The sequence below is a fragment of the Equus quagga genome, chromosome 8, assembly GCF_021613505.1.
Source record: "Equus quagga isolate Etosha38 chromosome 8, UCLA_HA_Equagga_1.0, whole genome shotgun sequence".
Lineage (NCBI taxonomy): Eukaryota > Metazoa > Chordata > Mammalia > Perissodactyla > Equidae > Equus > Equus quagga.
The window spans coordinates 46,130,015-46,156,678 of record NC_060274.1 but is presented as its reverse complement, the minus strand read 5'-3'; the positions used below and the strand labels follow the sequence as shown (position 1 = coordinate 46,156,678).

The window sequence follows — 26,664 nt, the reverse complement described above, 5'->3', positions numbered from 1 at the left end:
GTAACGTGAAGCTACACAAGCCTGATTGCAAAACTGTCTATGCCGTATGATCCCAGTTATGTCAGTATGTCTATTTATAAATAGATGTGCAAAAGAATACTGGAAGGGCATAGTCTAGAGTTTTAAAAGTGAATCCGGGAATGGTCGGTGATTATCAGGTTTTTTTCCCTTGTCCCTTATTGTATTTTCCAAATACGTTACAATGAAAACTTATTTTTATAATAAAAAACTAATATATGTGTCTGTATGTGTTTGTGTGTGTAGGTATGCATGTGTATATGTATGTGTGTATATGTATCTGTTTGTGTATATGTGTGCATATATGTATGTCAGGAATTTCCACTTTATGTGGTCCTCCTGCCTGCTCACAACTTCGGACATCCTGGGAGCTGCCGACATTGTCCTTACACACAGAAAAGAGCAATGGCCCCCAAGCCGACTCCACCTTGAATAAAGTCCTTTTCCTTTCATGTTGTAAATTAACCACCCTTCACAGTTCTCATGACTATGCCCTTGTTACGCTGGCGACGGGCAGACAGGACGTCTGTCGCATTTCGAGGCACTCTGCCCAGAGACTTGCATACCCTCTGCATGCTCCCAACAGCCTCAGCTCCTAAAACCTGGTCCTGAAAACTAGAGGGGAGCTTTGCAGACAGCACACTCTTGATGTAGGGCTGAAGGAAGTTCTGCAGAGTCACCAGGAGGACATTGCTGCAGAGTAGAAGCAGCTATGGTTTCTAATGGAGCTCGCAGCCAAATTTTTTTTGACTAGGACAAAAAAGCGTAGCAAAAGTGGTGCAAGCAACTTGTCCCCAGGGTTCATTCACCAAGCAGATGACCAGCTGAGCAGGGTAGAACCAAGAATAATGAACGAAGTGTGACCCTGCTTTCCAGGAGCTCCAAGAGGAAGAAAGGCAAACAGACGTTCCCATGACAACAATGATGGGCCCTCTTGATTGGCAGGGACCTGGTCAGGGGCCCACGTGAGTAGCCTTGCAGACTAGATGGTGTCATGCCAGTGTCGATTACGAGGAAACTGATGCCCAGAGAACTGGGAGCACCTTCCCTCAGCCCTGTAGAGTTGGGATCTGGCAAAGCTGAGAATGGAAGACTCCAGAGGCCCTGCCCTGCCCATACCATGCACATACTTTCTGTCCATCTACAGAAAAAAATAATTAAGCTCAGTGGAATACATAGAAGAATAGGCAGTAGGAAGCAATAGTCCAAAAGTTAATTCCGACTTAGGAAAACTTCTGCCCATACTCCTTGGTGTCATAGATATAGTTAGTGAGACAGCAGAAGAAAAGGGAAAACGTTAGATTATCTAGACACCAAATAAGCTAGAGAAAAAAACAGAATGCTGACTGTCCCCGTAGACTTGAGAATAAGTAGGATGAAAATTCTCTTTCTGGTCCAGTTTTGGGGCAATGTGTGACTCACGGGAAAATACATAAATTCTAACTCGACATAGAATGCAGTCATGAGTTACATGTTCTTTTGAAGTTCGACACCTTCTGGAAGGAGGCATGCCGTGCAGTGCTAAAATGTTCTGCCTTGCAGAAAAGCTGACGTGGTCCCACAGTGGCCACAGAATATGCCACAAGCCCCCTCTGGGATGTCACGACTGTAGGGGTTACCCACGAGGACATGGTCATTCCGCCAGCACGTCCTTCAGTGCCTGGACCTGCCACTGTTGTGACCACAGATGATTAAAATGGAAATTTAAATAACTGCACATGACTCATCTGTAGATCTCCAGCATTTAGAGCCAAGCTGCCTTTTGAATATCAGTTTCCCCCCAAATATGTACTGAATAAGAAGTCAAGTCTGAAAACAAATGTTTCTAATTAACTGTAAAGCAGAGTAACTGGGCCCCTTCTGGAATCTGAGCCCCCAAGAACAGCAACTCCCAGGAGACCCTGCACTGTTTTTGGGAGGGACTCTGAGGACCTTCAGGCCACGTCAGGCCTTTCTCAGGGTAGTGCCCGAGCAGGGCACCTGGGCGGGCAGCCGCTGCCCACAGCCTTTCATAACATGATTTCTTCTCTTTGCTCATCTTCAGTCACCAAAGGAAATCTTTTTAAAATGACACTTATTTTTATTTTCTATAAAAAGATATCACTTTGCAAAAGTTGCTATTGTCAAAATAACAGGCTATGCGTATTCATTCTAGAAAAGTTAAAAAAAGGCAGATGAGCAAATTACAATTAATTCTTCTAAGTCAGTCTGTCTGTCTGGTATAAAACAGAGGCATGCTGCTTTGAACCTCGTCGCCTGCCTCGTTAGCCTGTGAGAACCGCCCCATGAGCGAAGTCTTTCAGAACTCTGAAAACCATGGTTGACCTTCAAGAACTATTTCGCAAATTATTTTTGGAACTTTAACTCCTTTAGAAAGGATTTTCAAGGACTTAAAATATTTTTAATTCTCACTGAAAACTTTGAAATCAAAAGATTATAATGAAGATTTTTTTAAGTAAGTCTCAGTCAGTGTAATTGACCAGGATCATGATGTATGTTCCGATTATGGTGAATAGAGCCATATAATTAAGTGTTGCAGCCTCAGTTGTCATTCCTGATTATCTCCAAGTAACACTATTAATTTAGAGCAGAACTGAGAAAAATCTGTAGACTTACATTCTTTTTGACTAAAACTGACCTAGCCTAACCCTGCTTCCGCCCTGGTCTGAAGTAAATTTCATTTCCTCCAAACTTCCTAGGCCTGCCCAGTTTAGGGCTTCAAACTAAACTAAACTAAACTAAACCCCAGAATCAAAAGCCTTGTCATGTAGTTCCTGGGAAGCCTGGACCCCACCTGACAGGGAGGTTTCTCTAGTGCCTAGAAGCATCTTGCTGACAGAGAAGAAAGGCAAGCAGCCTGCTGCCCTGGATTCAAATCCTGACCCCAGCAGCCTCCATCTCCTTGATTCTGGCGAGCTATTCTGCCTTCCTGAGACTTCCATTGCTCATCTGGTCAGAGGACAGCAGCGTCTGCCTCAGAGGGAGTTAACATTGGGCCCTGACGTGGCCACTGTGGCTCTCACAGGTAGCACCCTCTGCCTGCCTGAGTGCTGCTGACTTTCCTGCTTTTCTTCCTCATGGCCCCAGCCAGAACAAGATTCCATCAGCACGTCCCACCTCCTGTCCTCAGCCATCTTTTCTCCCTTTTGATCTTGACCTTCCGCTGATGGATGCCCCCTTTTGGCCCTTGGATTACCACCTGGCTTCTCTTAAGTGTTTACCTCCGAGTATTTACAGAAAGCTTCAGGATTTACTGAAAATTCCAGCTTACGTCCTCATTTTGAAAAATGCATTTCAACAGACCTAGTAGAGCTTTGAACTAAGAAGTAAGTTGGAGGAAGATGAAGAACTAAGACAAAGCTGGCCCGAGAGCTCCAGGCTCAGACCCTCCCAGCTCTCTTGGTTTCTGTGCAAGGGTTTGCGGGGCCTCCTCTGCTCTGCTCAGTCCTCGCACCTGGAGGCCGGGTGCATCCAGGCACGTCCTACACTCCGGACGGCTCTGGGGAGGCAGAGAGTGAAGAGTGCCTCATTTTCTATTTTTACAAGATGATCTCGGCCAAAGTCAAGAGGTCTTCTGAATTCAGTATGAGATTCCCTGAGCCTGCAAGTGAGCCAGCAAGTGTGTCCAGGGCACAAAGCAGAAGTGAGACTGACAGCAAGGAGGTGACCCCCACTGTCTACCTGCTGGGGACACCGAGACAAAAAGCCAGGCTCCCCAGAGTGCAGTTTGGGGCCATGGAGATGATGTAACTTCAACCCTAATTATTCTTAATGACCTTCCTTTAGGTTTGGAAAGATTTAAGCTCTTGCTTCTCACTCTGTAGAATGAATGTATAAGAAGTGACAGCAGAGCCTTGGGAGGATGGAACATTCTGTTAGCACATCAGGACTTTTATAACCAGCTGTGGTACCTTGCCAGTTAGGGGGCTGGGTAACTTGGCAAAGCACTCCTCCCCCACCAACTGTGAAAAGAAAGAGCCTTGTGCTGTTGACATGATTATGCTCTTTTTAATATTAGTGTTTTATTTTTTAAAGCAGTTAGCTACTTAGTTTGCACTGGAGAAAAGGATATTGAGGATTCAAGGATTGGCTTTTCCAACTGAACTGTTCCCGCTGCATCTTACTGGTCATGACGTTTGCTTTCTCAGAATTGCAAAGCTGAGTTGTAAGTGGCCGTCAGAGTCCCAGGCCGCCCCCTTCCCTGGTGTATGCTGGCCTTCAGCAGGAGCCTGCCGTCTTCCCAGCTCCAAGTTGCATCTGAGCACACGCCAGGGGGCAGGCACAGGGGGCTGAGAGTTTTTCAAGAGTGGCTCTCGTTAGCTCATGCCAGGCCCACACTGTGAGGCAGTGCTACTTACAGACCCTCGTTTTACAGAGGAGGAAACTGACTTACAGGGAGGCTGGGTCACTCAGCCACGTTCCCACAGCTAGCTAGTGATGAAGCCAGATTGCAGGCCAATCTGATTCTAGAGCACCTAAGCAGAACCCCCACCCTATGGCAAGGGAGGTCATAAATGATGCTTTAACTTCCACATGCAGAGCACTGTGCTCACATTACTCCCTCTCAGAGCAACAGCCATGGCACAGAAGGGAAAAGTGAGTCTCAGGTAGTTAATAACCTGCCTGAAGTCACAGAGCCAGGAAGTGGCTGAGCCCTGCTGGCACTAGGGTCTGCTTTCTGAGTTCTCCCCCATCCTGGCATTACCCAGATCTGTGGGCTCCTTGGATAAGTTATACCCTGGAGAAATACGAGCCTGAGTAGAGATCTTCCTGCCCAACCGTGAGTTGCGGTGAGACAGAGGCCTTGGCCTGTGCAAGAGGACCTGTTGCGTCCCGCCCAGTGCAAGACGCTCAAGCATCTACCTGGGGGCCGCAGGCTGCTCCCCAGCAACCCTTGGCTCAGGCCTGTTGCGCTGAAGGCTGAGATGGAAACCGTTCTTTGCTTCCAGAATGAGCCCCAAGCTCTGCGCACGTAGTGACTCAAGGGGCAGTTACTGTGGTGCAAAATGCTCCTTCCAGAGCTTCTGGCTTTAAAAGCATGGTGACAGGTAGCTAGCTGGCTGTTCCAGTAGGCTTTTCCTTTTGCCTTAAATATTCATTAGAAATACTCTCATCTGTAACTCCAAACATGTACCCAATTTGAGAGTGCTAGGCAGTGGCTTTCTTGGTTTTCTGTCTTGAGGGTTTGTTTCATCTGTGGTCAGCAGGCCCAGTGAGTTTGGGGAGGTAGCTGGAGAGTGTGGGTCAGGGGCCAGGTGGGCAGCTGTGTGGGATTCGAGGTCCTGTCACTAGAGCATGCTTCCCTTTGTGTCTGTGCCCGCCACGGCCTGCAGCAGAGTCCCAGCTTCCCTGCCCACTTGGCTGCCAGCAGGTCCCGCCAGCCTGGCAGTCTCTGGTAATCGGAAAGCAGTGGACGTGGCCATATGACAAAGACCATAAATCTTAGCTTTTAATACTCAGACTATATATATAGGCCCTTGGGGGCATGGCTGTGGAGCCACAGAGAGGTGAGGAGAGAGTATGAAGAAAAATGCAGTGGGGCTGGAAAGAAGATTAAACGCTGGTGCCACAGCTGATTTGGGGCAGGAAAAGTGATAAATGCACTTGAAGAGTGTATTTACACTTCAACATAATTTAAATTTCCTAGAGAGGATAATGTTCATTGTAATGACAGATAACCTTATTTAAAAACTTAGGAAAGAAGGAAAATTAGGAACATGCTGATTTTGGTAGTTGAAAGCAACTATGCTTCTATGTATAGAAGACGTGGTTGATAATATAATTAGCAGATGTATAAGGAATTATATGAATTCACTTGCGTTTTCTAAATTTGTTTTTCTTTTATGTTAACACATTCTTTTAAAAGTTTTTACCTATAGACCAGAGACATATTTTGTTTAGATTAAATTTCGTTTTATAGATTCAGTCGTGTTGGCTCTATTTGAATATTTAATTTATTTTGTAGGAGTATAACTTTCGTTGAGTGAAACGTAAATTTCAGAAAATAGATGGGTGGATTTGTTTAAAAGTGAAGTGAGTTGAAAGCAGGTCCCTAAGTCCTAACCCTGTCCTGGTCCTGGCATGGTTTCTCTGGGGGGTGCTGGCTGAGAGGCAGCAGGCAGGGGTGGTGACCCCGCCTACCTGGAGAGCTGTGTAGCCTCCAGCTGCTGTCGGCCAAGCCTCTGAACTCAGAGCTCAGGGCTTGGGAGCTTTAACTCCTTGCTGACCAGGAGCTGGGGGAGGGTTGGGGATGGTCCTTACGGGATGGTGCCATCCCTCTGGGACTTCATGCTGGCAACTCGCCTTCTCCTGCCAGATTCCTCTCAGTGGAAATAGATGTTCAGACAAAGTGAGCACTTGGTCAAAAACACCAGAAAGGGGACTGAAAGAGAGCAGGAGAGCTGGAGCCAGTTTATATGACCAGCTGACACTCACAGGCCACAGGGAGCTCCGGCTCCGAAGTTGCAACTGACAGCATGAGGTGCAGGGACAGAGATTTTCAAGAGATTTGGCAGACAGGCCTGAATTCAGAGAACACATGTGCTCAGGCTCTGGGTGTCCTGCTTGTTATTTCACCGCCACTGGAAAAAATTAGCAGAGATTTTTCTGGCGTATTGATCTGAGTTTGTGTTGCTGTTGTCATGTTGTCATCACCTCCACCTCGCAGGGCTCGCACACTTCTCAAGTGTGGAGCCTGAGGGGGAGCGATTGCATCAGGCTCAGGGAGGGACCTGATTGGTCTGCCCAGCATGGCTTGATCCACTACCTAGAGGACGAGCCTAAGGCAGCCTGCGAGCAGCTTCCCTGCCTGCCTGGAGACAGCCTGCCCGCCAGGGCTCCTCCGTCCCACAGCCAGCCATTGGTGGGCCAGCTCCCGGAGGGGTGCCCAGCCTACCAGGGACGGTAGGGAGAGGCCAGGAACTAACTCCCTTTCAAGAGACAATCTTGATTTAAAATGCCATCTTGTTCTTCTGACTGCTTTTTCCACGCTGTGGAGGTAAGATTTTTTTTAAAGCATCATGCGTTCTTTCCAAAGGTAGCATCCCTCTTGGTTCTGTAGCTAGGCAGAGGGGCAGGCTCTACTGATGATCTGGATTTCTGCTGGGTTGTCCCTTTGCCCAGGGGCTATTCATTTGTCATGGCTTTGATCAGTCCCAGGAAAATGAAGCTTGCTTGTAATTTTGTCGGGGGAAGGGGCCAAAGAATTTTGTGACTGAGTTCTTACTATGCTCTTCTTTTTAATATTTTAAATTTCAGCCTATTCATATTAAATTCTCTCAGCTTCTTCCTAAGCCTAAATGAACGTGAGATGAGTGGGGTGTGAGGAGGCAGTGGGTGCTGGCCACTGCGCCCTGGATCCTAGGAATGGAGAGCAGGTGGAGTCACCAAAAGTTAGGATTTCTGTTGCTTCCTTTGTTTTCACAGTTGATTCAACCAAAATGTCCAAACCCAAGACCACCAGCAGTAGTTTAAATGAATTCTGTCGCTTCCTAAGACAGGTTGTTGAGAAGCAGCTTGTACACTCTGATTTGGCTGTGCTCTGCGTCCCCTGAGGTGTCCTGGGCATTTTAAGAACGTCATGTTGTAACTACATGCTCAGCCCCATCCGAGGTAGGAGAGGGCAAGACAGAGCGAAAGTCGACAGTACTCGTCCTGCATACCTGCTGCTGGCAGTTACTTGCTGCTGGAAGAAAAGTTATCCATGTGTTGGAGCACTGTTGTCTTTACTTTTTCTCTTTTATTTTGTTTCAGTTTTTATTTCTTTAAAACCCAAAGTTGTTCATCTGTAAGTGTTACCTTTATGTGTTACAGGATGTTAAAGTCTTTAGTGAAGATGGGACGAGCAAAGTGGTGGAGATTCTAGCAGACATGACAGCCAGGGACCTGTGCCAGTTGCTGGTTTACAGAAGTCACTGTGTGGATGACAACAGCTGGACGCTAGTGGAACACCACCCGCACCTGGGATTAGGTAGGGAACAGCACCTGGAGGTGCTCAGTGTACAATCAGATGAAGACCACGGCTGCCAAATGTGTCACCACAGTGTCCCCTGCCAGAATAGCAGGCAGTCTCTGTGTTGTCCTCCATGCTCCTGCCTCTTCTCTTTCTCCTCAAGTTTCACCTCCCTCCCTTCCAGCCCTGTCTACTCTGGTGCTTTCAGAATCTTGCTCTTTGGTGGTTGAACAGTACCTTCCCAAGGGCTCAGACACAGTGAGAAGGTTCTCGTTCTCCCTGGGATTGATTTAGCTGGAGAACCTGACTGCAAGAAGCGTGTGGGGCTTGCTGCACACCTGTTGTTGGGGGTGGGGGGAGCCTGCCCCTTGCATGATTCTGGCATCATTCTGCAGAGAGGAGCTCATCCACCTGACAGGAGTAGGGGAGCCATGCTGACGGTCTGTGTGAGGGCACAGGGAGGCCCACTGGGAATCACAGCGCACTGTTAAGCAATTTTGTCTAAGTTGGAGTCTTACAGTGTATCTCAGCTGGTTTGTAATGCTTTCCCAGAAAGCGTGTGTGTGCGTGCATGTGGGTTGTGTGTAGAGGACAAGAGGATATTTTGAAATATGTACTATTTACAGAACTTGTTGAGGTTTTGTTTTCTCTTGGATTTTTGCTCAGGTGGTCTATTTCAGGTAAAGAAGCTTTTCAGACTTTTGTTTAAATTCTTTTGAATAAAGTATGATGCTTTCAAAATCCTAGGTACATATTTAAAACAAGAATTTTCTCTAAATCAACAGCTATCTCTTCCATGTTGTGAAGGAGAGAAAAACTACACAGATTGTAACCTTTTTCCCATGGTTCTAAATTTTTCTCATGAATCTTTTTGAAAGATTAATAAATCAAATTTAAACCTCTAGGTCTGGAATATTCACTTAACTAAATAGCATTCTTTCAGCTGCTGTTGTACAATATAAGCCTAAGTGACGCAGTGTAAATCTGGGTGGGCATCACTTGGTCACTGTGTGCTAGCTCCCCCGTACCGTCAGACATATGGCGTGAGTTTTAGAGTAAGCATTAAGAAGACTTTCCGATTTCTTTCTCATCTCTGTCAATCTCCAGAGTGCTTGTGTGTCACCATACGCTTTCTCCATTGTCACTAGTAGCCTTCTGCTGCCAGGTGCGTTCAGTGGTGCCACAGCACAGCGACTGGTGACACTATTCTTCCACAGAGACTGACTGTCTAGCTCCAGTTTGGGACATCCATGAATGGATCCTACGGTGGTCTGATAGGGCCACCAAAAGCATCTGTTGACACATGAGTAACTTGGAAATTAAACAATAGTTGGAAGCCTGCAAGTATGTATGTATACACACACTACACATATATACACCTATATGTATACACACATATATACATACATAGACACACACACACACATATATAGAATTAACTTTAAAAACATGTCTGCATAGTTGGACACGAATATTGTGGAAAGTCCTTTCAAAGGTCTGAATAGTCTCTTAATTTGAAAGGAACTGTGAAAGGACCTCTGCAAATATTATAATACATGAATATAATTATACAGACTGAGAGAAATATAAAATGGGGACAGATACACAGAAAAAATTTAACATCTAATGACTGAGAAATTTCAATTCCAGTGTTTCTTGTGGTAGTGCCTGCTTCTAGAACATCGTACAGTAGATAAAGAAATGATATATGTTAAAACTTTGGAAATGATCGACCATATGAGAAACAGTTTATTCTGAGGGAGTTGGAAAAGAAATGCACATGTACACACAGTGTTCTTAGGGATGTAATATTTATATTCTTTATTCCTTCTCTTATTCTCAGATGCACTTAACATACTGTAAAGGGGATAGTACTTTGTTATGAAATCAAGTAAAAAGGGGGAAAAAAGCAAGGGAGAAAGTGAAATGACAAAAAAAAGAAAAAGCATTTAGATCAAATCTTGGACCCTGTTTGACAGAGAGGAATTAATGCAGTTAATCACAGATGCATGGAGTCCCCGTCGAAGACTCTCCCTGAGTCCCTTCTCCCACCAGCTCCTTTCTCGTTAGCAGCAAGTGAATACGTTTGCTGATGCCTGGGTTCTGTAAAGGACTTACGAGGTTAGGAACCACCATGCGAGGCCGTCCTGTAAGGTCAGCGCCCACGGAAACCTTCCACTGCTCTCAAGGAGCCTCTTGCAGTCCTGTCACTGTATCTTCTCTGCCTGTCCTTCTGTTTGTGATACAAGCCTATCAGTTAATTTTTTTTTAATGGGTTGAGTTTCTGTTTAGGTGAAAGTCCTAGTCTTCCCACTATTCACCAGCATCCAGTTGTCAGACACCCAGTAGTGTGAAAAGGGAAGATACAGGACCCTGTTCCACACCACCTGTGAGGTAGGCACTGTGGGGGCGGCTGCTTTTCAGAGAAGCCCTTGGTGTTTCAGCATTCAATCCCTGAGAATGAGTTTGAGTATATTGGCCTTTTGCAGAATTCCTTGCTGGATAATGTTCTGCTCTATTCCTTGTTCCCCTGGCACACACAGTCAGCGCCCCCTGGTCTCAGGGCAGAACCATCCAGCCCCACGTCCCCATCACTGATAGCCCCTTTTAGGAAGGCATTTTCTCTTATGGTATATGTTGGAGTATCATATGGTATATGATGGGCACCTGCACAAACACAAGGGTCGTGGCTTTGGCAAAAGGTAGGCATTGCTTGCAGATCCATAAGGCAGCTCTTAAGGGAGATGGTCACCCCAGCCCCCAATAACGGAGGCCATAAGTGAGCTAATTCCAAGGGCATTTTTAGTCTATGAGTAGCCTCAGAAATTGAGGATTTCAGAGCACAATTACTATACTGATCTATGCAGCGAAAATATTAGATCCTTAACAACATTAAACCTTTCCCACCCGCAGAAATGAGTGATGATTTTAAAAAGATGAGACAGTCTCAAGATAGCCATTACGAGGTGGTTTCCTTTTCAGTAAGAGACCCTGCATGTGTCTGAGTTTCCACAGCTTCCAGCAGCCCCACGAGGGTGCCAAGCCCCGTCGTTGGCAGGAACATCATAGTCACGGAGGAACAGGAACAGTGGCAACCTGCTGGCATTCTGAGGGACACCATCTCTGACTGGTGGGAAATTCCCTGCCCTCTCTGAACTGCGCTTGTTGCCAGAGCCAGGGCAAATGACCCTTCCTCATCCCCAGTGTCAACTCTTGAAGTCGTTTACCACTTGAGATAGTTTTAAAAGTTGGGGCCAAGCCCTGGCCTTGAGAGGCAAAGCCCTTAGTGACCGTAGCTGAGCGTATTCTCTGTTTTGTGATTTCCAGGGCCCCCTCCAGGGTGCTATCTGTCCCTTTAGTGATCTCTTCTAATGTCAGCACGCCCCGCAAGGCCTGCTTGTTGGGCATGTTTTGGCTTTAGTATTTGTGAAGAGCTTTTAGCCATGGGAACACTGTCCCTGACCAAGGCCACTCCACAGCCGCCAAGTCCAGCCCTGGGGCCGGAGAGGGGCAGTGGCTTTGGAAGCTGTTGCCATTCTGTCTTCCCCACACACGCGAGTGAGCTGCAGGTCTCCAAGGCTCACCTCAGCCAGGACCCGTCACGCGTAGAGGACAGAGGGATGTGACACAGCCAGCCTGCAGCTCTATCAAGTAAACAAACCACTTTTTAAAGGAATTTCGAAAAACAGACTTTGGCATGCAGAACAGCTTCCTGGTACCCCCATGAACTTGAAAATGCCACTACAGATAAACTCCATCCCTGGAGCATGGGGGCTCCCACACCCAGGCCTGAGTGAGCGCAGGCATCGGGACAGGTGGCCAGGAGAGTCTGCAGCGTGGTCCTGGAGCACAGTGAAGTGAGGAGCTGCAGCCAGGTCCTGTGAACTTCGAGGATTTGGAGCATTCTATTGTCATGTGAATTAGGTAGAAACATCTTAAGAGAAAGCACAAGCTCTTTCTTGGGTTGTTTTCAGTTTTGTGTTTGTTCCTGGTCAGGTGAGAAAGGTGTGACAGTCACCCTTTGAGGACTCGGCCTTGACCCCTCGGACGCTGACATCTGGGCGTGGAGACGGGTGTTGAAGGAGCAGCAGCAGCCCCTCGTCTGTGCTTGGTGCTCAGAGGGGCCTTCACAGCTGGTTCTCCTCCGTCTCTGTCTTCTTGTCATTGCGTCTGAGAGGCACCAAAATGACATCCTTTCCTCAGTGAAATATAGAAATAGAAGGAGGGCCGCTTATCAGGCAGGCATATCTAGACATCAGGCATGTTTTCTGTGGGCTTGTTATCTCGCCGATGACCCTGTTCACAATTTCTCACAGTCTGGCAAAGCCCTGGGCAGCTGTGAAGTGCTCATTGACAGCCAGCTCTGTTCTCTGCAAAAGATAGGCTGTGCTGGGTGACTGCACGGGGCTTTGTGTGGGCCTGGAAATGGGGAGCAGTGCGCTGGGACGCTGATGCCCGCCTGGGCGGCTCAGGTTTCTGCTTAGGAGTCGTGTGTCTACTGCACATTTTAAGGCATAGAAGTAAGATTTGCTTTTTTGAGTTGTCTGATTTTTAAATATTTTTCCTGTGGCATAGGGTGGTGGCGTAGATGCTGGACTTTGTTTCAGAAATTTGAAAAGTAGGACTATCTTTGGAGGGATGTCTGACTCATTTGTAGAAAAGTCCTTTTGGAACATCCTGACGAATTGTAATGTTCCAGTTTTACTTCAGGGCGTTGTAATAATAGGAAGTTTATAGATGGCAATGTGATCGTTTAATAGAATTATTAAGGTCATTTGAAAATACATGTATTTAGAATCGTAGAGAAAATTAGAACTGGAAAAAGGGGCTTTGAACTGATGTTTCTAGGGTCACTTTTTGACAGCTGTGACAACTGGTGCTCTGGACATTCAGTGGCAGACTGAGACAAGACAGCTCTTGAATCTCTGGGATCGGTCTTCCTGACCCCACTGCTGTCTGCTGTCCCCTGCCTGGCTATGGGTACAGAACAGGGAATTGGGGCAGCAGCGCTTGTTCTCGCCTGTAGGGGTCCTTTCAGACACATGGATTCCCTGCTCCCCCTCTGCCCTGGGGTCTGACCACCCAGGACACTTCATAGCCTATTTACGCTGCTGCATGGTCTTCCTAGGATCTTGCCAGGGCGGGACCCAGGGAGGCAGAAAGAGGTTGTCCGGGAGGACAGGCGCCTGCGTGTGCCTTGGCCCTGTGCCCCCTTAGAGCTGGTGATTCCCCTTGGTCCTGCGGGTCTCTCCTCAGGACTCTTGGAGACAAAAGGCCTTTTTCTTCGGAGCTCGACATCTATCTTACGTAGCTTCATCCGCAATTTTTTATTTCTCCTTATTTCACCTGGTAAAAAATTTTAATTCTATACGCCAACCATCAGCAGGTTATGGATTCTTGTTTTTTTCCCTATAACTTACAGAAATATTTTCTCTGAATAAAAATCTTAATGGAAGTCACTGATCTGTTTTCCATCTGGAAAATCCATTTTAAATGAATGACATTAAGCCAACCTCTTTTTTGAAAGCACACGTAACAGTTGTAATCACATGCTCAAGCTGTGCATGGCTCTTCTCTTGTGTCATGAGGAAACGTAGGGCAGTGTTTTGGTTCATGTGTTGCCAGCAAATTCTCTCTGCCGCCAGAGACGAGTGGACCTGTTCGTAGTTCAAGGGTGATGCCGGTGGCCCTCCCTGTGGTACCATGACCTTTCTGGCAGTCATGGGGAGGAAGTTCCTTTCCTTGGCAAATTTGGGCTTTAAATATATTTTTACCAAGGAATCCTTTCCTTGTGGTATCACAACCAAGGCTGAATGTGCTTCTGCATGCCAGCATGGCCCGTCTCAGACGAGCGTCCTGGAGACGGTCGTCCTCCGCAGACAGATAATCTTCTTCCACGTTCTGAGATGGCTTTGACTTAGAAACGCATTCACTCTAAACTTCACCTCTTCCTTGAGGTGAGACTTTTCTAAGGATTCAGCTCTAGCAGCGTGAAAGGAGGTAGAGGCTTTGAAGGACCGACTTCCCCCTTTTGTGCCAATTTTGTAGTATCTCTTCCTCTACCATTTTGGCGTCAGGTCACATGTTGAAGCTGCCATACATTTGCTGGTATTGTTTATTCCATTATTTAGTATGGGTAGTTCCCAGTGGCCCCCCAGTCAGAGCAGTCTTTGAGGAGACCCGTGGGAGAGGTGTCAGCACCACCGGAGCAGAGCAGTTCTTTGTGCTCCACGTGAAACCAGAGTGTTCAAACAGTGAGGGAAATGCCTTTTTAGGGAGATAACGCTGCTAATTCAGATGCGCTGGAGTGTATGTGTGTGTGTGTGTGAGCACACATGAGTGAGTGCTGTATATGTGTTTTCTTCCCTACCCTGACATCCAGCGGATGAGAACAACTCTAGAGTGTGGGTAGTGGAACTTCTGCATTAAAGATGAGTTGTTCCTACAGCTGTGTGATCCTAGCATGCCCTTCCCGTTTCTCATTCCTGGCACCATTTCAGGCGGCTGAGTTCTGTGAAGTCAAAAGCATCTCTTTCTTTCTGCTTCTGCCTCCCCCGTCCCCCCACTCAGTCCTCCATGCTCAGTGCCCCCTGCCCCCCAGTTCTTTGTCTTTGGATGTTTTACCCGTTGTTGTAGTCCATGTTCTTTACAAGAGTTGAAATTGCTTAATTTAGGGTAAAATCATTTGCTTGGAGTCTTTATGGACTCTCTCCCTAACATTTTGTCGATGCCAGATTGAGAAGACGTATATAAAAGTAAGGACTGACCTGAATTCCTCAGACTACGTTTCTTAAGACCTCTGATGCATTTGGAAATGCATTAAAGAGAGATTTAAATTCAGTTTAGTTCTTGACCTCATCTTCGCTCACAATGTTGAAAGAACAGAAAGTCAGCCAGATTTTATAGTTGGTTGTAAAGCTGCCTTGAAGGTGCTGCCTATTTCATCTCTCACATGATTTCATCTCGTGCTTTTCTTCTGCAGAAAGGTGTTTGGAAGACCATGAGCTGGTGGTCCAGGTGGAGAGCACCATGGCAAGTGAAAGTAAATTTTTATTCAGGAAGAATTATGCAAAATATGAGTTTTTTAAAAATCCTATGGTGAGTCTTATTTCTTTGGGTTTGGGGTTTGGAACTCTTGAAATCTTGCAGTTTATACTTGGGTTTAATAATAGCAGATTATAAAATAACTGACTGAGATGCAGGAGTTCGCAGATGGATTGAGAATCTGAGCTGCTATTTAAGCAATCCTTGCTCAAAACTCAATCTCTGATGCTTATGTAGATGCCCTTGTACTGGGCAACTGGAACCACAGCCTTCTCCCCATATTAACAGTGGGAAAGGGGGTCAGTGTCTACGTTGCAAGAGAGGAGGGGCAGGCTTTCTAAGTTATTTTGAAAGTTCTCAGTTAAATTGGAACAAATTGGTCAAATAGTAGAATAAAACTCATTATTCTCTGTAAATAGCAAATAGTATTTTGTGATTATTTGTGGAAGAAAAAGAAGTCAATATCCAGGCGTATTGAGTAGTCTCCTTGATTTTTCTCTCCTTTTTTGGGAGGGAGGCACTTGTCTTATGACGTATCAGGATAGGGAGCCTCTTACCAGCCGTAGCACATGAGGCTATCCCGAATCCTGAGGCAGAGCCGCAGCGACATGGGGAGAAGACCCAGTGTCAAATTCTGGCTCTGATAGTTTAGCTGCTGTATTTGTTTTATTTTAAAGTAAGAAATTTGATAACTATTCTTGGGTAATGCACAAGAAAAGGCTTTTTCACATGTCTCTGCCTCATCTTTTAGTTTCCAGTGTTCTTTATCTCATGCCACACTTGTGTCACTAAGTCACCGCTGTGTGGTGGCCCTCTGCCTTGTTACATACTTTGAGACATGATTTCGTATTTTCGTATTAAACATAATAGATGCTCCAAACTTGAATTCAGCGTTTAAGGAAATAATACATCCTTTTGAAGTAGGTGTTTCCACTGTGCGGTAAGGAAATTAAAAGGACCCTCATCTTAAATGCAAATATACATAATCATACCTGTAGGAATGTTTTTAGTACTGGCATACCTATAAGTGTGCTTTTCCCCACTTTTAATCTGACCTTTAACGTATTTGCTTTTCCATTTCCTTAGAATTTCTTCCCAGAACAGATGGTTACTTGGTGCCAGCAGTCCAACGGCAGTCAAACCCAGCTTTTGCAGGTACTGGCCAAGAACAGACTTCTGCTGGAGTTTCTGGGTGGATGTCCTTTCAGGCTGTAAGGGCAGCCTTGTAAAACTCAAAGTGACTGCGTTCCTAATCACATGCTAGCCTTGGATCCTAATGGGGTTTAGAATAACCAGAAATAAATGTTTACTTGGGCAATCTTTGTGTAACCAGGCTCCTTCAGAGTGAAACAAGCACTTTTAAACAAGATAAACTTACTCTGCTTAGCAGCGACGGGATCGTTGTGCGTGGCCAGAGGGCAGGATGGAGCAGCTGCAGGCCACGTGTTCTCCAGCAGCCTCCCGCCCATCTTGGAGTGCACATCCCAGGACAGGCCACTGCCTGACTTCTTGGAAATCTCTCCAGAAAGACTGAGTCCACTTCATAGTGAACAGTGATCGGGTTGCCATAAAATCCTTTTAAAAGTAACTTACTACACGTTAAAAATGAGGACACCTGTCTTAATTGTGCCTCTGCTTTCTGAAGTCTGTTCTAAGAAAACTTGGCCTTTCCCCACGCCCCTTCCTGTGGAGGGAGCCACTAGAGGTCTCTCTGTGCTTACTGCTGACTCATGCTCTTCCAGGGAAATCGGGAACAGAAAGGGGAATATTACTGCTGCGCCCCTAAAACTGTGTCTATTTGCAACGGGTTTAGTGAAAGAATAAACCATTTGCTAAGGCAACCACCACTCTCCAGGTGGTGTCAAGTATAGGAGCAACTGCTAAAATTTGGTTTCTGTAAGGTTCTGCCCATAGCCTCTCTTTCTGCTTTGTTGATCACCACGTCTGTCTGTGCCTCCTGAAAGATGAGAGCTTTAGCATGAGTTCTGTTCTGGTGGTCCCTTCTGAACCCCTCTTGACCACACCGTTTCCCTGTTCTGGCAGGAGCTGTCAACATTTAGTTGCCATGGCCTGTGCACAGTGATGGCATGATGGCTTTTTCAGTTGCCTGGTTTGAGACGGCTTGTGTGTTCGTGAGGGTGCTCGATGATCTCTTGAGACTCCAGCAGGACTGGCCCAGGTGCATCAGGACTGTCCAGCTGGCTCATCCCACCTGTGGGAGGAGCCGTGTCCCCTCTCTGTCTAGTCCAATGTCATCTTCCCAGCCTTGCTCCCAGACCTGGCTCTCGGCCTCTCTTTCCCATAGAAAATCATTCTGCCTGTGGGAGGAGTTAGCTGGGACAGTGTGCTGGCCCCAAGGTATCCAGGAGAAATCAGGTGCAGACAGACACTGTTTGCACTCGTTTTATTTGGAGGGGCAGGTGGTGAAAGCCTCAGTGACATGCCTGCTCTCAGTCCACAGGGCTCCTAAGCCGTTGCTAATGGCACTTCCTCTGGCCCCAACTCTAATACTCAGATTATGTCTTTTATGGAAAACTAGAATAAAGGGCAGGATCCTGAAGTCTACTGTCTTGTAAGGAAATGTGACTTAGTGTTTTTTTGCCAATGTTAGAAAGGTCCATTTGCTTGTGTGTGTTTAAATACTAATTATGTTCTAGACAACACCAATTTAATGGGATGTTTAAGATTTCTGAAAGGAAAGATATCACTTGAAAACTCTGTTTGACCAAAAAAAGAGTATTTTAGTAACTCAGAAAATATCAAAATGCCAGTGATGCTAATAACATATTTGCTTTAATTATTTTATGCCAGCATTGTCTGACTTTTGAAATTTGCTCTTCAACAGAATTTTTTAAACTCCAGTAGTTGTCCTGAAATTCAAGGGTTTTTGCACGTGAAAGAGCTGGGAAGGAAATCGTGGAAAAAGCTGTATGTGTGTTTGCGGAGATCAGGCCTTTATTGCTCCACAAAGGGAGTTTCCAAGGTGAGTTTTAAAGTCACCAGTCACACCAGGCTGGGAGTGTGCAGAGTGAACATGGGTTGCATTTTAAAATGGACCTTAGGCTCCTGCAGGCTCATGATAACTTATTAAGCTAATTGTGTAACAGCTAAGCTCAGAGTTACTGGCCTACTGGTCTACCTAAGAAAGCAGGTGCTAACAGACCTTGGGGCCTCCAGGCTGCAGCCCTCCTGCACCCCTAGGCTTGGCAGCCTGGGCCCTCTCTGTGGGGTGGGAGCAGAACCTCCTGGCTGCCCAAGTCCCTTGAAAAATGCTGACTTAGTTTCTGTAATTTGGAAGTTGGCATCTACACTAGCCGTCAGGATATTTGATAGACTATAGTGCCACCATAATGCCAATCTAACACATGTCGTCGTAGATGTTTTATGGAATAAATTGCAGTTTTACATGTATCCCTGGTGGGAAGAGGACGTGAGAGATGGAAAACAGCTGCAGGCCTCCAAAGAGGGTTGGGGCATTGCAGGCTTACCTTGCCAGGGGTCTCCTTTGGTGTCTTTGCACAGTCTTCCCTACCCTTTTCTTATAATGTCCCAGTATGCCCTGCACTAGGAGTGTGCCCAGCAGACCATGGCTGCATGTTTACCATGTAAGAGCTGTGGTCTCTTCTGTTCCTGCCAGGAAGGAAGCGTGGGGAGCTGGTGGGACCCCAGGTGAGGGTGCTGAGCATCAGACTGGCTTAGTGCTGCTCTGGGAAGTCAGCAGCTGCCAGGGGCGTAAGCTGGAGAGAAGGGGCATGGGCAGCTGGGCCCCTTCCCTCTGCAGATGGAGCATCTTACATCTGATGCAGGGTGGGAACAGTAATGCCCCGACTTCGCAGCTCTAGTTTATGGCTCATTCACCATCCTCATGCATGCAGAACCCAGGGACATGTGTAGCCTGGAGCAGGACACAAAACTGGGTTAGGGAGTGAAGGAGGAGAGGGATGGGACAAGCTGTCGATGGGAAAATTGCAGGCACGAGTGGACTCAGCACGCAGCACAGCAAGGTGGTATGAGTCCTGCATCTGAGTGTGCTCTTGACTTTGACCTTTGGGTTTCAGAGTTTCTCCTGGTTTTCACATTGAATATTTGGTGATGGGGCTTTGGTTTGGCAGAGTATCAAATGCATTCTAACAGTCTTATGTCTGAGAATTGAGAGGTGGGGTTTTTTCGCAGGAACTGGGTGAATTTGTTTTTAACTTAGCACTTATTTATACAATGGTTATAACCTGTAGAATGTCAGAGGGGAGATGCATTAAAAGCATGCACAGACTGCCCTCTGTTGATGAGGAGATGAAAACACTTGCTCTTTGTTGTACTCGAGAAGTTCTCTCCCGACGTAAATCTGACCAACCCTTTCACAGGAGCCCAGACACCTGCAGCTGCTCGCTGACCTGGAGGACAGCAGCGTCTTCTCCCTGATTGCCGGCAAGAAGCAGTACAGCGCCCCCACGGACTACGGCTTCTGCATAAAGGTAGTCCACCTCCAGGCCACCCAGAGGCTGCTCGTGTCAGTGTGCCACTGGAAACTTCAGAATTCTGTCAACTCCTTTCTTGGTTATTGCTTTTTTTTTTAAACAGAAACGCAATTTCACACTGGATTTATTCATTTATGTAAAAATATTTCATGTGTGCGTATGATGTGTAGGTCCTTGAGTAGCTCAGAAACTCAGGGAAAAGCAGAGTATCTGATGGACAATACCCATCAATGGGCTCAGTGGCCTAGTGACCCCCAGGCAGGGGGGCCTCCAGGGTGCTGGAGTGAGCAGACGTCTTCTGTGTGGGCTTCTACTAGCATAGTAAGAGAGGATTGACCACAGCACTGCCCTTCCTCTGTGCACATGTGTCTGAGGGCACAGGCTTACACGTACTGTCACACCTGCACACACATGTACACATCCATGTGAATACAAACACCTACACATATCTGCATACTTACACACACACACTTATGTGAATACAAAGATATACACACGTACATGCACATGAACACGTGCACACATATGCCTACATGTACATGCGCTTGCACATATGCACATACCCCTATGGGCAGGGCCCGCTCTTCTCCCCTGTGGAGGCTGTGGTGATGTTGGTCCTTGGAACTGTAGATAATATTTACTGAATACTCACTGTGCACAAGATTCTCTGCTAAAGGTTTTACCTCCATCATGGGGTGGGACTTGAACCAGCCCCATTGCTCATGTCTAGTAGCCAGTGAGTAACTGTGCCTGGAGTCACCCACTGGGCAAACCTGTGAGCCAGAGCTTGACCCCATCCCAAGGAGGGGACGGGGAGCAGGTGGCACATTCTATCCTAAAATACTGTTTTATACTTCATGTGCTGAAGCTTCTTTGGTTGCAAGTAATAGGACCCTACTTCAAACCAGCATAAGGCCCGAGGTGCACAGGAAGCTGCTGTGGGAATGCAACCTCCGGAGGGGCTGGAGCTGGGAGCAGGAGCTGTGAGGGTCCAGGCGGCCAGCACCTCTGCCTTCCCGCCAGCCCATACCAGCTGTGCTCTTTCTCTCCACAGACCAGAGGTCTCTGTTTCTCCTGTAACATCAGCCACATGCAGGCGTGGCCACTCCTGTCCCTCACTTCACCCTCCAGATTCCCAAAGCAGAGCACAGGGTCAGTGTCCACCCAGCACTGTCCCTTGTATCTGGGGTCAGAGGGTTCACATGGAGACCCAGATAAGCTTATGCCTGCAGCAGTTTTCCTCCATCACCAAATGAACCCTGGGAGCACCTACTATCTACCGCGACAGGAGCCATGACGGTGACCCCTACCTGCCTCAGGCTGCTTGCCCTACTTCAGTCCCCTTCTTCAGGGCAACATTGACCTCACTCTCTGTGTCTTCCTCGGGGCCCATCCTTGGGGCCACGCAGACACTCCAGGATCCCTGAGCTGCTCCGGGCTTTTCCCCTCGCTGGTGAACCCCTGCAGGGGCCCTTCCTCCAGCTGCCTCCGCACCCTTCCTGGTAGGCGAAAGTGAAGATCTTGTCTTCTGGGTGAACTCAGGAGCAGGCTTTCCTCCCATCGAACCCAGCATCCCCCTCAAAGAGTTAAACACCCCCTCACTGTCCCTGTTGCATTGTCCACCTCATCCTGCAATAGTTTGCTTTCTTCTTTGTCTCCTCTGAGCTCCCCTGTCCAAAGATGGCTGATCATCCTGCTAAGTAACAAGTAATTGTAACCAACCAAGGCTGGTCCGTGGTGGGTAGAGGAAAGATGCCTAATGCCACGGGTTATAGATGTCTGCCCGTGCCCCTCTCTGGTGACACCCAGCTGATCGGTGGTGTGTAAATTCAGCCCCTCCTTCACATGAGGAACATGTGTTTCGGATTCGCTGTGTAACACTCACAGGGTCTTCTTTTACGTTCTTTAGCCAAACAGAGTCCGGAATGAAACTAAAGAGCTACGGCTGCTGTGTGCCGAAGACGAGCAGAGCAGGACCTGCTGGATGACGGCCTTCAGGCTCCTCAAGGTACCCCGCGCCTCACAGCATGCGGCCACACACATCTCTTCCTGGAAGATGCCCATCACTCTTCCTCTGTTCTCTCACAGTGTTCTGTTAATTGAGTGCAGTCACACACCTTTCCAATTGGGGTGTCAAGAGCTTCTCACAGAGGCATAACCTTCGAAAGGGCAGAGCTGGTTTCCAACCTCGGCACTGTTGACATTTTGGGCCAGGCAGAGGGCTATCCTGAGCATTGTGGGATGCTTAGCAGCATCCCTGGTCTCTCCCACTAGATGCCAATTAGCACCCCCAACCCCCAACCAGCTGAGACAACCAAAAATGTCTTTAGACATTACCAACTGTCCCCTGGTGTGTGAGGGGCCGGGAACTGCCCCTGGTTGAAACCACTGGATTAAAGGAATAAGAATTGAAAGGTCAAAACTAGGGAGGCAGGAGAGAGCAAATAGTTCATCAGGAGGGTTAATTATTCTCATGGCTGAGCATCAGACTTCTGGCTTCCTGAAAAGCCAAGGCTATGACGGAAACGTGACGAATTGTACAGCTTGCTGTAGCATCTCAAAGGAAATAGTGCCTCCTGACAATAAGTTCTAAAAGAAAGTTATTGCACAGAACCTCATATGGGATAATGCCCCTGACAAGAATTTCATAGTAATTGCCAAGTGATTTCATACGGCTCTTGAGTAAAAGCTAAGCTTATAACAGTAGAGCACATCTCACTTTTGATTTCCCATGAAATGTTCTTTGCTCACATACATATGCCACTTGTCTGGGATTTCCTATGTATATAAAGTCCACACGAGTTGCAGGTTAGTTGACCTAAACGAACTTGGCTAAAGTTGGGGTGTCTGGAGAAGTTTGTTTTGTCACCTGTGGCCAACACATGCAATGGTCTGAGATGTCTTTACAAAAACCCCCAGCCATCATTGACGTTTTCCACTGGTCTGAGACTGGGTGGAGCCACCCAAAGAACCAGACTGGCAGAAGAGGAGGCTCAGCTCCGAACTCTCCCTGACGATGCTGGGCATCCCGTATATCTCTCTGTCCCAGAACCTAATTTTGTTTTACTTTTGCCACTGATAAAACAAAAAGGGATTAAAATTAAAATGTTGCTATTTCATAACAGAAGAGGAAATGTTAGTGTTGGTATAAGATACTATGTATCATAGACTCCTCCTTTACAAGCCAGTTTTAAATTTAAGCGTCATCAATAGGAGACTGGTTAAATGAGTTACAGGGTATCCATGCAGAGGAATACTCTGCAGCTATCAAAAGAACAAGTTAGCTCTTCGGGTTGCATTGTGGAAAAATTTCTACGATATATTGTTAACAATGAAAAAGCGAAGTGCAGAGCACTAATAGAGAGTATGCTACGTTTAGAGAGGGAATGGAAATCTCAATGTGCGTTTGCTGGTGTCCATGTCAGCCTTCTGTAAGACTGCAGGAGAAAATAAAGAGGTCACTTACGGGGAGAGGGGATGCAGCTGTGCAAATGGGGGCAGCAGTAGGAGGGAAACCTTTAAAGTTTTAGGTATCTGTGACTTTTTTTGATAGTGAATGTGGAATCTGTTTTGGAAAAATCAAAAACGTAAGTGAAAAAGGAAAGTGATATCATACACTATGAAGCTATACATGTTATTACTTGGGGCAATACACAATATATCCAGTTAGCAACTTCTTAACCTCTGTTTCAGGAGTAAGAAAAAGCAGATGTCTCTCCTTTGGAGCCATCATATCATAACGAGTCACAGGAAAGGAAGTGGGCAGAACTGATAGTGATTTTAATAATTGACTTTGTTATTAGTGCTAACAATAATGCGCTACACGATGTGTTAATGTAATATTATGAACATTTTTGAGCATTTACTATGGGCCAAGCACTCTTCATCACTTCACACCTAGGACCTCGTTTACTCTTCACAACAGCTCTGTGACATATGTTTTATCATCATCCTCATTGTACAGATGACAAACCTGAAGCCCATCCAGTCATGCTCCACTTGTGGCTGCTGGTATGTGACAGAGCCAGCATTAGAACCCCGAAAATTTTGGGTTCCCTTCCTAACCACCACGCTTTACTTCCCTCCTTGAGAGACACCAGGAAGTCGAAAATCCATTCAATTCTGAATGTGGTCCTGTCGTCCCGGCCACTTTGCAGGTAGCACTTTGCATCCAATGAGCCACGGATTCCACATCCTCAGGTGCCGTTCCTGTAGGAGGATGGAGGCCTGGACCTAATATCCACTGCAATGTGGCAGTGACAGACCCTTGAGCCATCTCAAGTGAAGCAGAAGTTGAGTTATGGCTTTCTGTCCTAGCTAGGTATGCTGCTCTGAGGTCTCTTGCCACCAGTGAGCAGGCTCACAAAACAGCATCTGATGTAAGGATGTGAGAATTCCTCCCCATGTTACATCATCTCCACCCTCCCTGCCCTGCCTCAAATTGTCTTGCTTAGAGAGGTGGAAATAATCAGAACACCAGGTTCTATGCTGATGGTCCCTCTCCTGTGCCTACATGTTGCCTTCAGAATGGGGTGTATTTTGTGCCAGGGACTTGTGCTGTTTGAAGCAGTAGGGAGACCTTCTAAAATGCTTCCTGTTTCCTTGGCCCTGCAAGTTTCGCAAGCTTCTTGGATGTGAGCATTGACTCGTGTCCATCATCAGTCTTGTCTCCTTGACAGGGAGACAGGAACCAAGGTGGGCTGTGGCGGGTCAGCAGGCTGTAGAGGACCTGACCATCCCTCCGGATCTATCCATCTGCCCTACCTTTGCTTGCTCTGTGCCTGGGCATCTTGCCTGGCTCCCCACAAAATCCTCTTTGAGGACAGTGACTGAACTGACAGCGCTCAGAACTTCGGAGATGCTCAGAAAATCTGAATTGAAGGAAAGTGGAACTGACCCAAACTCCTGTGTCTGGCTTCGACCTTTCTTTTTTGAAGCTACTCCTCCTTCTTGCCTGCCTGATGTCATGGGCACCACTGGAGTCAACGTGAGACTGCCTGGGGTTGGTAGAGTCAGCAGATGGGGCCTTTGGACCACAGAATCTGCAGGATCGCCTCGCAGGGTCTCATTCTCGGGCCTCCAAGGGGATGTCTCACCAACACGGTCCAAGGAAATGATGCGTTGCGCCTTTTTGTGGTTGACTTGAAGATCTTGTCAGTAGTAAGTGATGAGGGGTCCCTTCCAGCTCCAGCCCTCAGACTCTCTTGCCCCCTAAAAGTGGATCAGATGTGCCGTGTCCTCACATGGAGGAAGTGGACAACGCATGGAGGATGCCTTGGTTTACAACCGACATCAACCTGGAGACCCCAGAGCCCTGAAGCATAAAGCTTTGCCTCCCCAGTGTTCCTGACTCCATCCAGGACTAGATAGTATTGAAATAGCTATTTGGGTTGTATTAAAATCCCAGGGCTTTTTTTGAGAGGAAAACCTTATTTTATATCAACACAGGTACACTTTCTTTAAAAAAAAATTATAGTTTGAGCCTACGTAGGAGAAACCTAGCCTAACTGTTCTTGTCTTTACAGATACTTCTAGGGGATAAACTCCACAGATAATATCTGCTTTTGCCCCTCATTCCTTCCTTTTACATTGCTTTCTAAATAATTTCATAGATACTTTGGGGTCTGTGCAAGGAATACTAAAACTTTGGTACAGTTATCTATCATCTCCTCCTCTGCCACCCATCTTCCAGAAGTTTCTTGAACTTCTATAGCAGTTCTTCCCTAAGAGGGAGGTCTTGCTTCATCAGTGCAGAATTCTATAATGAGCCGTTGCTTTGGTTTTAAACGACCTGACACTGAAAAGGCAGTTAAAGTAGATGCTCTACAGGATGGCAGCGTGAGGAAAAATACGGGGCCTCCTCCCTCCACACAAACACTGCTGAGTGTGGAAGAGCGAAGAGAGGGTTCAAAGTGCACCGTACGCAGGGAACAAAGTCTTCTAGGAGGGCTGGAAGCTGTGCAGACCAGAAGCGAAGTATCCCAACGCTGGTGATGTTTTTTGCTTGTTTGCCAGACCCCAAGCACCCTTCCGGGAGCTTCGTGTGTCACCTTGTTGAATCCTCATGAGAACCCTGGGGAGGGGAGGGGACCGGAGGCCTTCACAGAGCACAGTATACAGTCCAGGAGGAGAGGGAGCTCCGTGAGACGGGACCAGTCAAGATTCCGTGTTCCTGAGCTGGGCTCCTTAGGAATCACAGGAGGGGCTTGGGGAATGGCAGTGTGTTCCAGCGCTGCCCTTCCGGTGGAACCCGCCTGTCTGCATGCTCACTCCCAAGGTCGCACCAGGTGGATGCCAAAATTTAGACCCCTGATTTCCCAAAGCCAATCCTCTGACAAGTGAGAATCTGTGGAGAGGTTTCGTCTATTCCACGGCAAAGTGAAACCAATAAGGATGGTGTAGTAAGCTTTCCACGAAGCTAACTGTGCTTATGGCAAAGGACATATCCTTTAATCTGAGACTGTCCTCCCTACTTCATTAATGTCAAAATAGCCTTTATTTTATAAAGTGTTGTTGAGATTAAGTGGTAGGTTCGTGGCTAATTTTTGGTTTACATGTGTATTGTCTTGTTTGGCAAATGAGTTGCCAAGGCTTAAGGCAGTCACAGATATTTTTCCCCCCCAAAATTTGATTGCTTTATGAAATCGAAAAGAATGAAAATCACTGATTTCCTTTCACTGTCTTCCCTGTGAGATGATCTCTCAAGTCTAGTGGTTCTGAAATTGTATTTTTTTGTAGCAGAACTCTTTTCCCCCCTCAGGCATAATCTTTAATAATTCCCCAATATGTGAAATAGATAAAAAGACTGAATGGATTATATGGTATATCAGATTATTCTTAAGTGGCAGCGAATCCCCAGTCTCAGTAGCTGTAACGATAAAGACTCGCTCCTGCTCCTGCTCGAACCCAGTGGATGGAGCAGCGCCATCTTGAACGTTGCAGTCTCCCGCATGATGGGAGGGAAGAGAGAGCTGGAGGATCTCCCACTCCCAGTTAAATGACGCATGTCACTTCCACCCACAGTCGTTGGTCCAAACTGGTCACCCAGTCCCACCCAACCACAGGGGCCTGGGAAGTGTAAGCCTGCCACTTGACTGGAAGTGGAGAGCCAGAAATATGTGGCCAACAGTGCAATCACTTCCACACGTGTACAGTTTAAATGTCCGTTCAGACACA

The 26,664-nt window shown here is 46.9% G+C and overlaps 1 protein-coding gene across 9 annotated transcripts in view; it reads left to right on the top strand.

Annotated features, from left to right (window-relative positions):
• Window positions 1-26,664, top strand: part of GRB10 (growth factor receptor bound protein 10) — a 182,446-nt gene that overhangs the window by 128,237 nt on the left and 27,545 nt on the right. For all 9 annotated transcript variants that reach the window (XM_046669594.1, XM_046669591.1, XM_046669592.1 and 6 more), the window contains 6 exons: window positions 7,831-7,987; window positions 14,952-15,067; window positions 16,100-16,168; window positions 17,859-17,996; window positions 19,375-19,485; window positions 21,398-21,496. In XM_046669594.1, coding sequence (XP_046525550.1) covers window positions 7,831-7,987; window positions 14,952-15,067; window positions 16,100-16,168; window positions 17,859-17,996; window positions 19,375-19,485; window positions 21,398-21,496 — 690 coding nt within the window. The remainder of the gene's footprint in view (window positions 1-7,830; window positions 7,988-14,951; window positions 15,068-16,099; window positions 16,169-17,858; window positions 17,997-19,374; window positions 19,486-21,397; window positions 21,497-26,664) is intronic.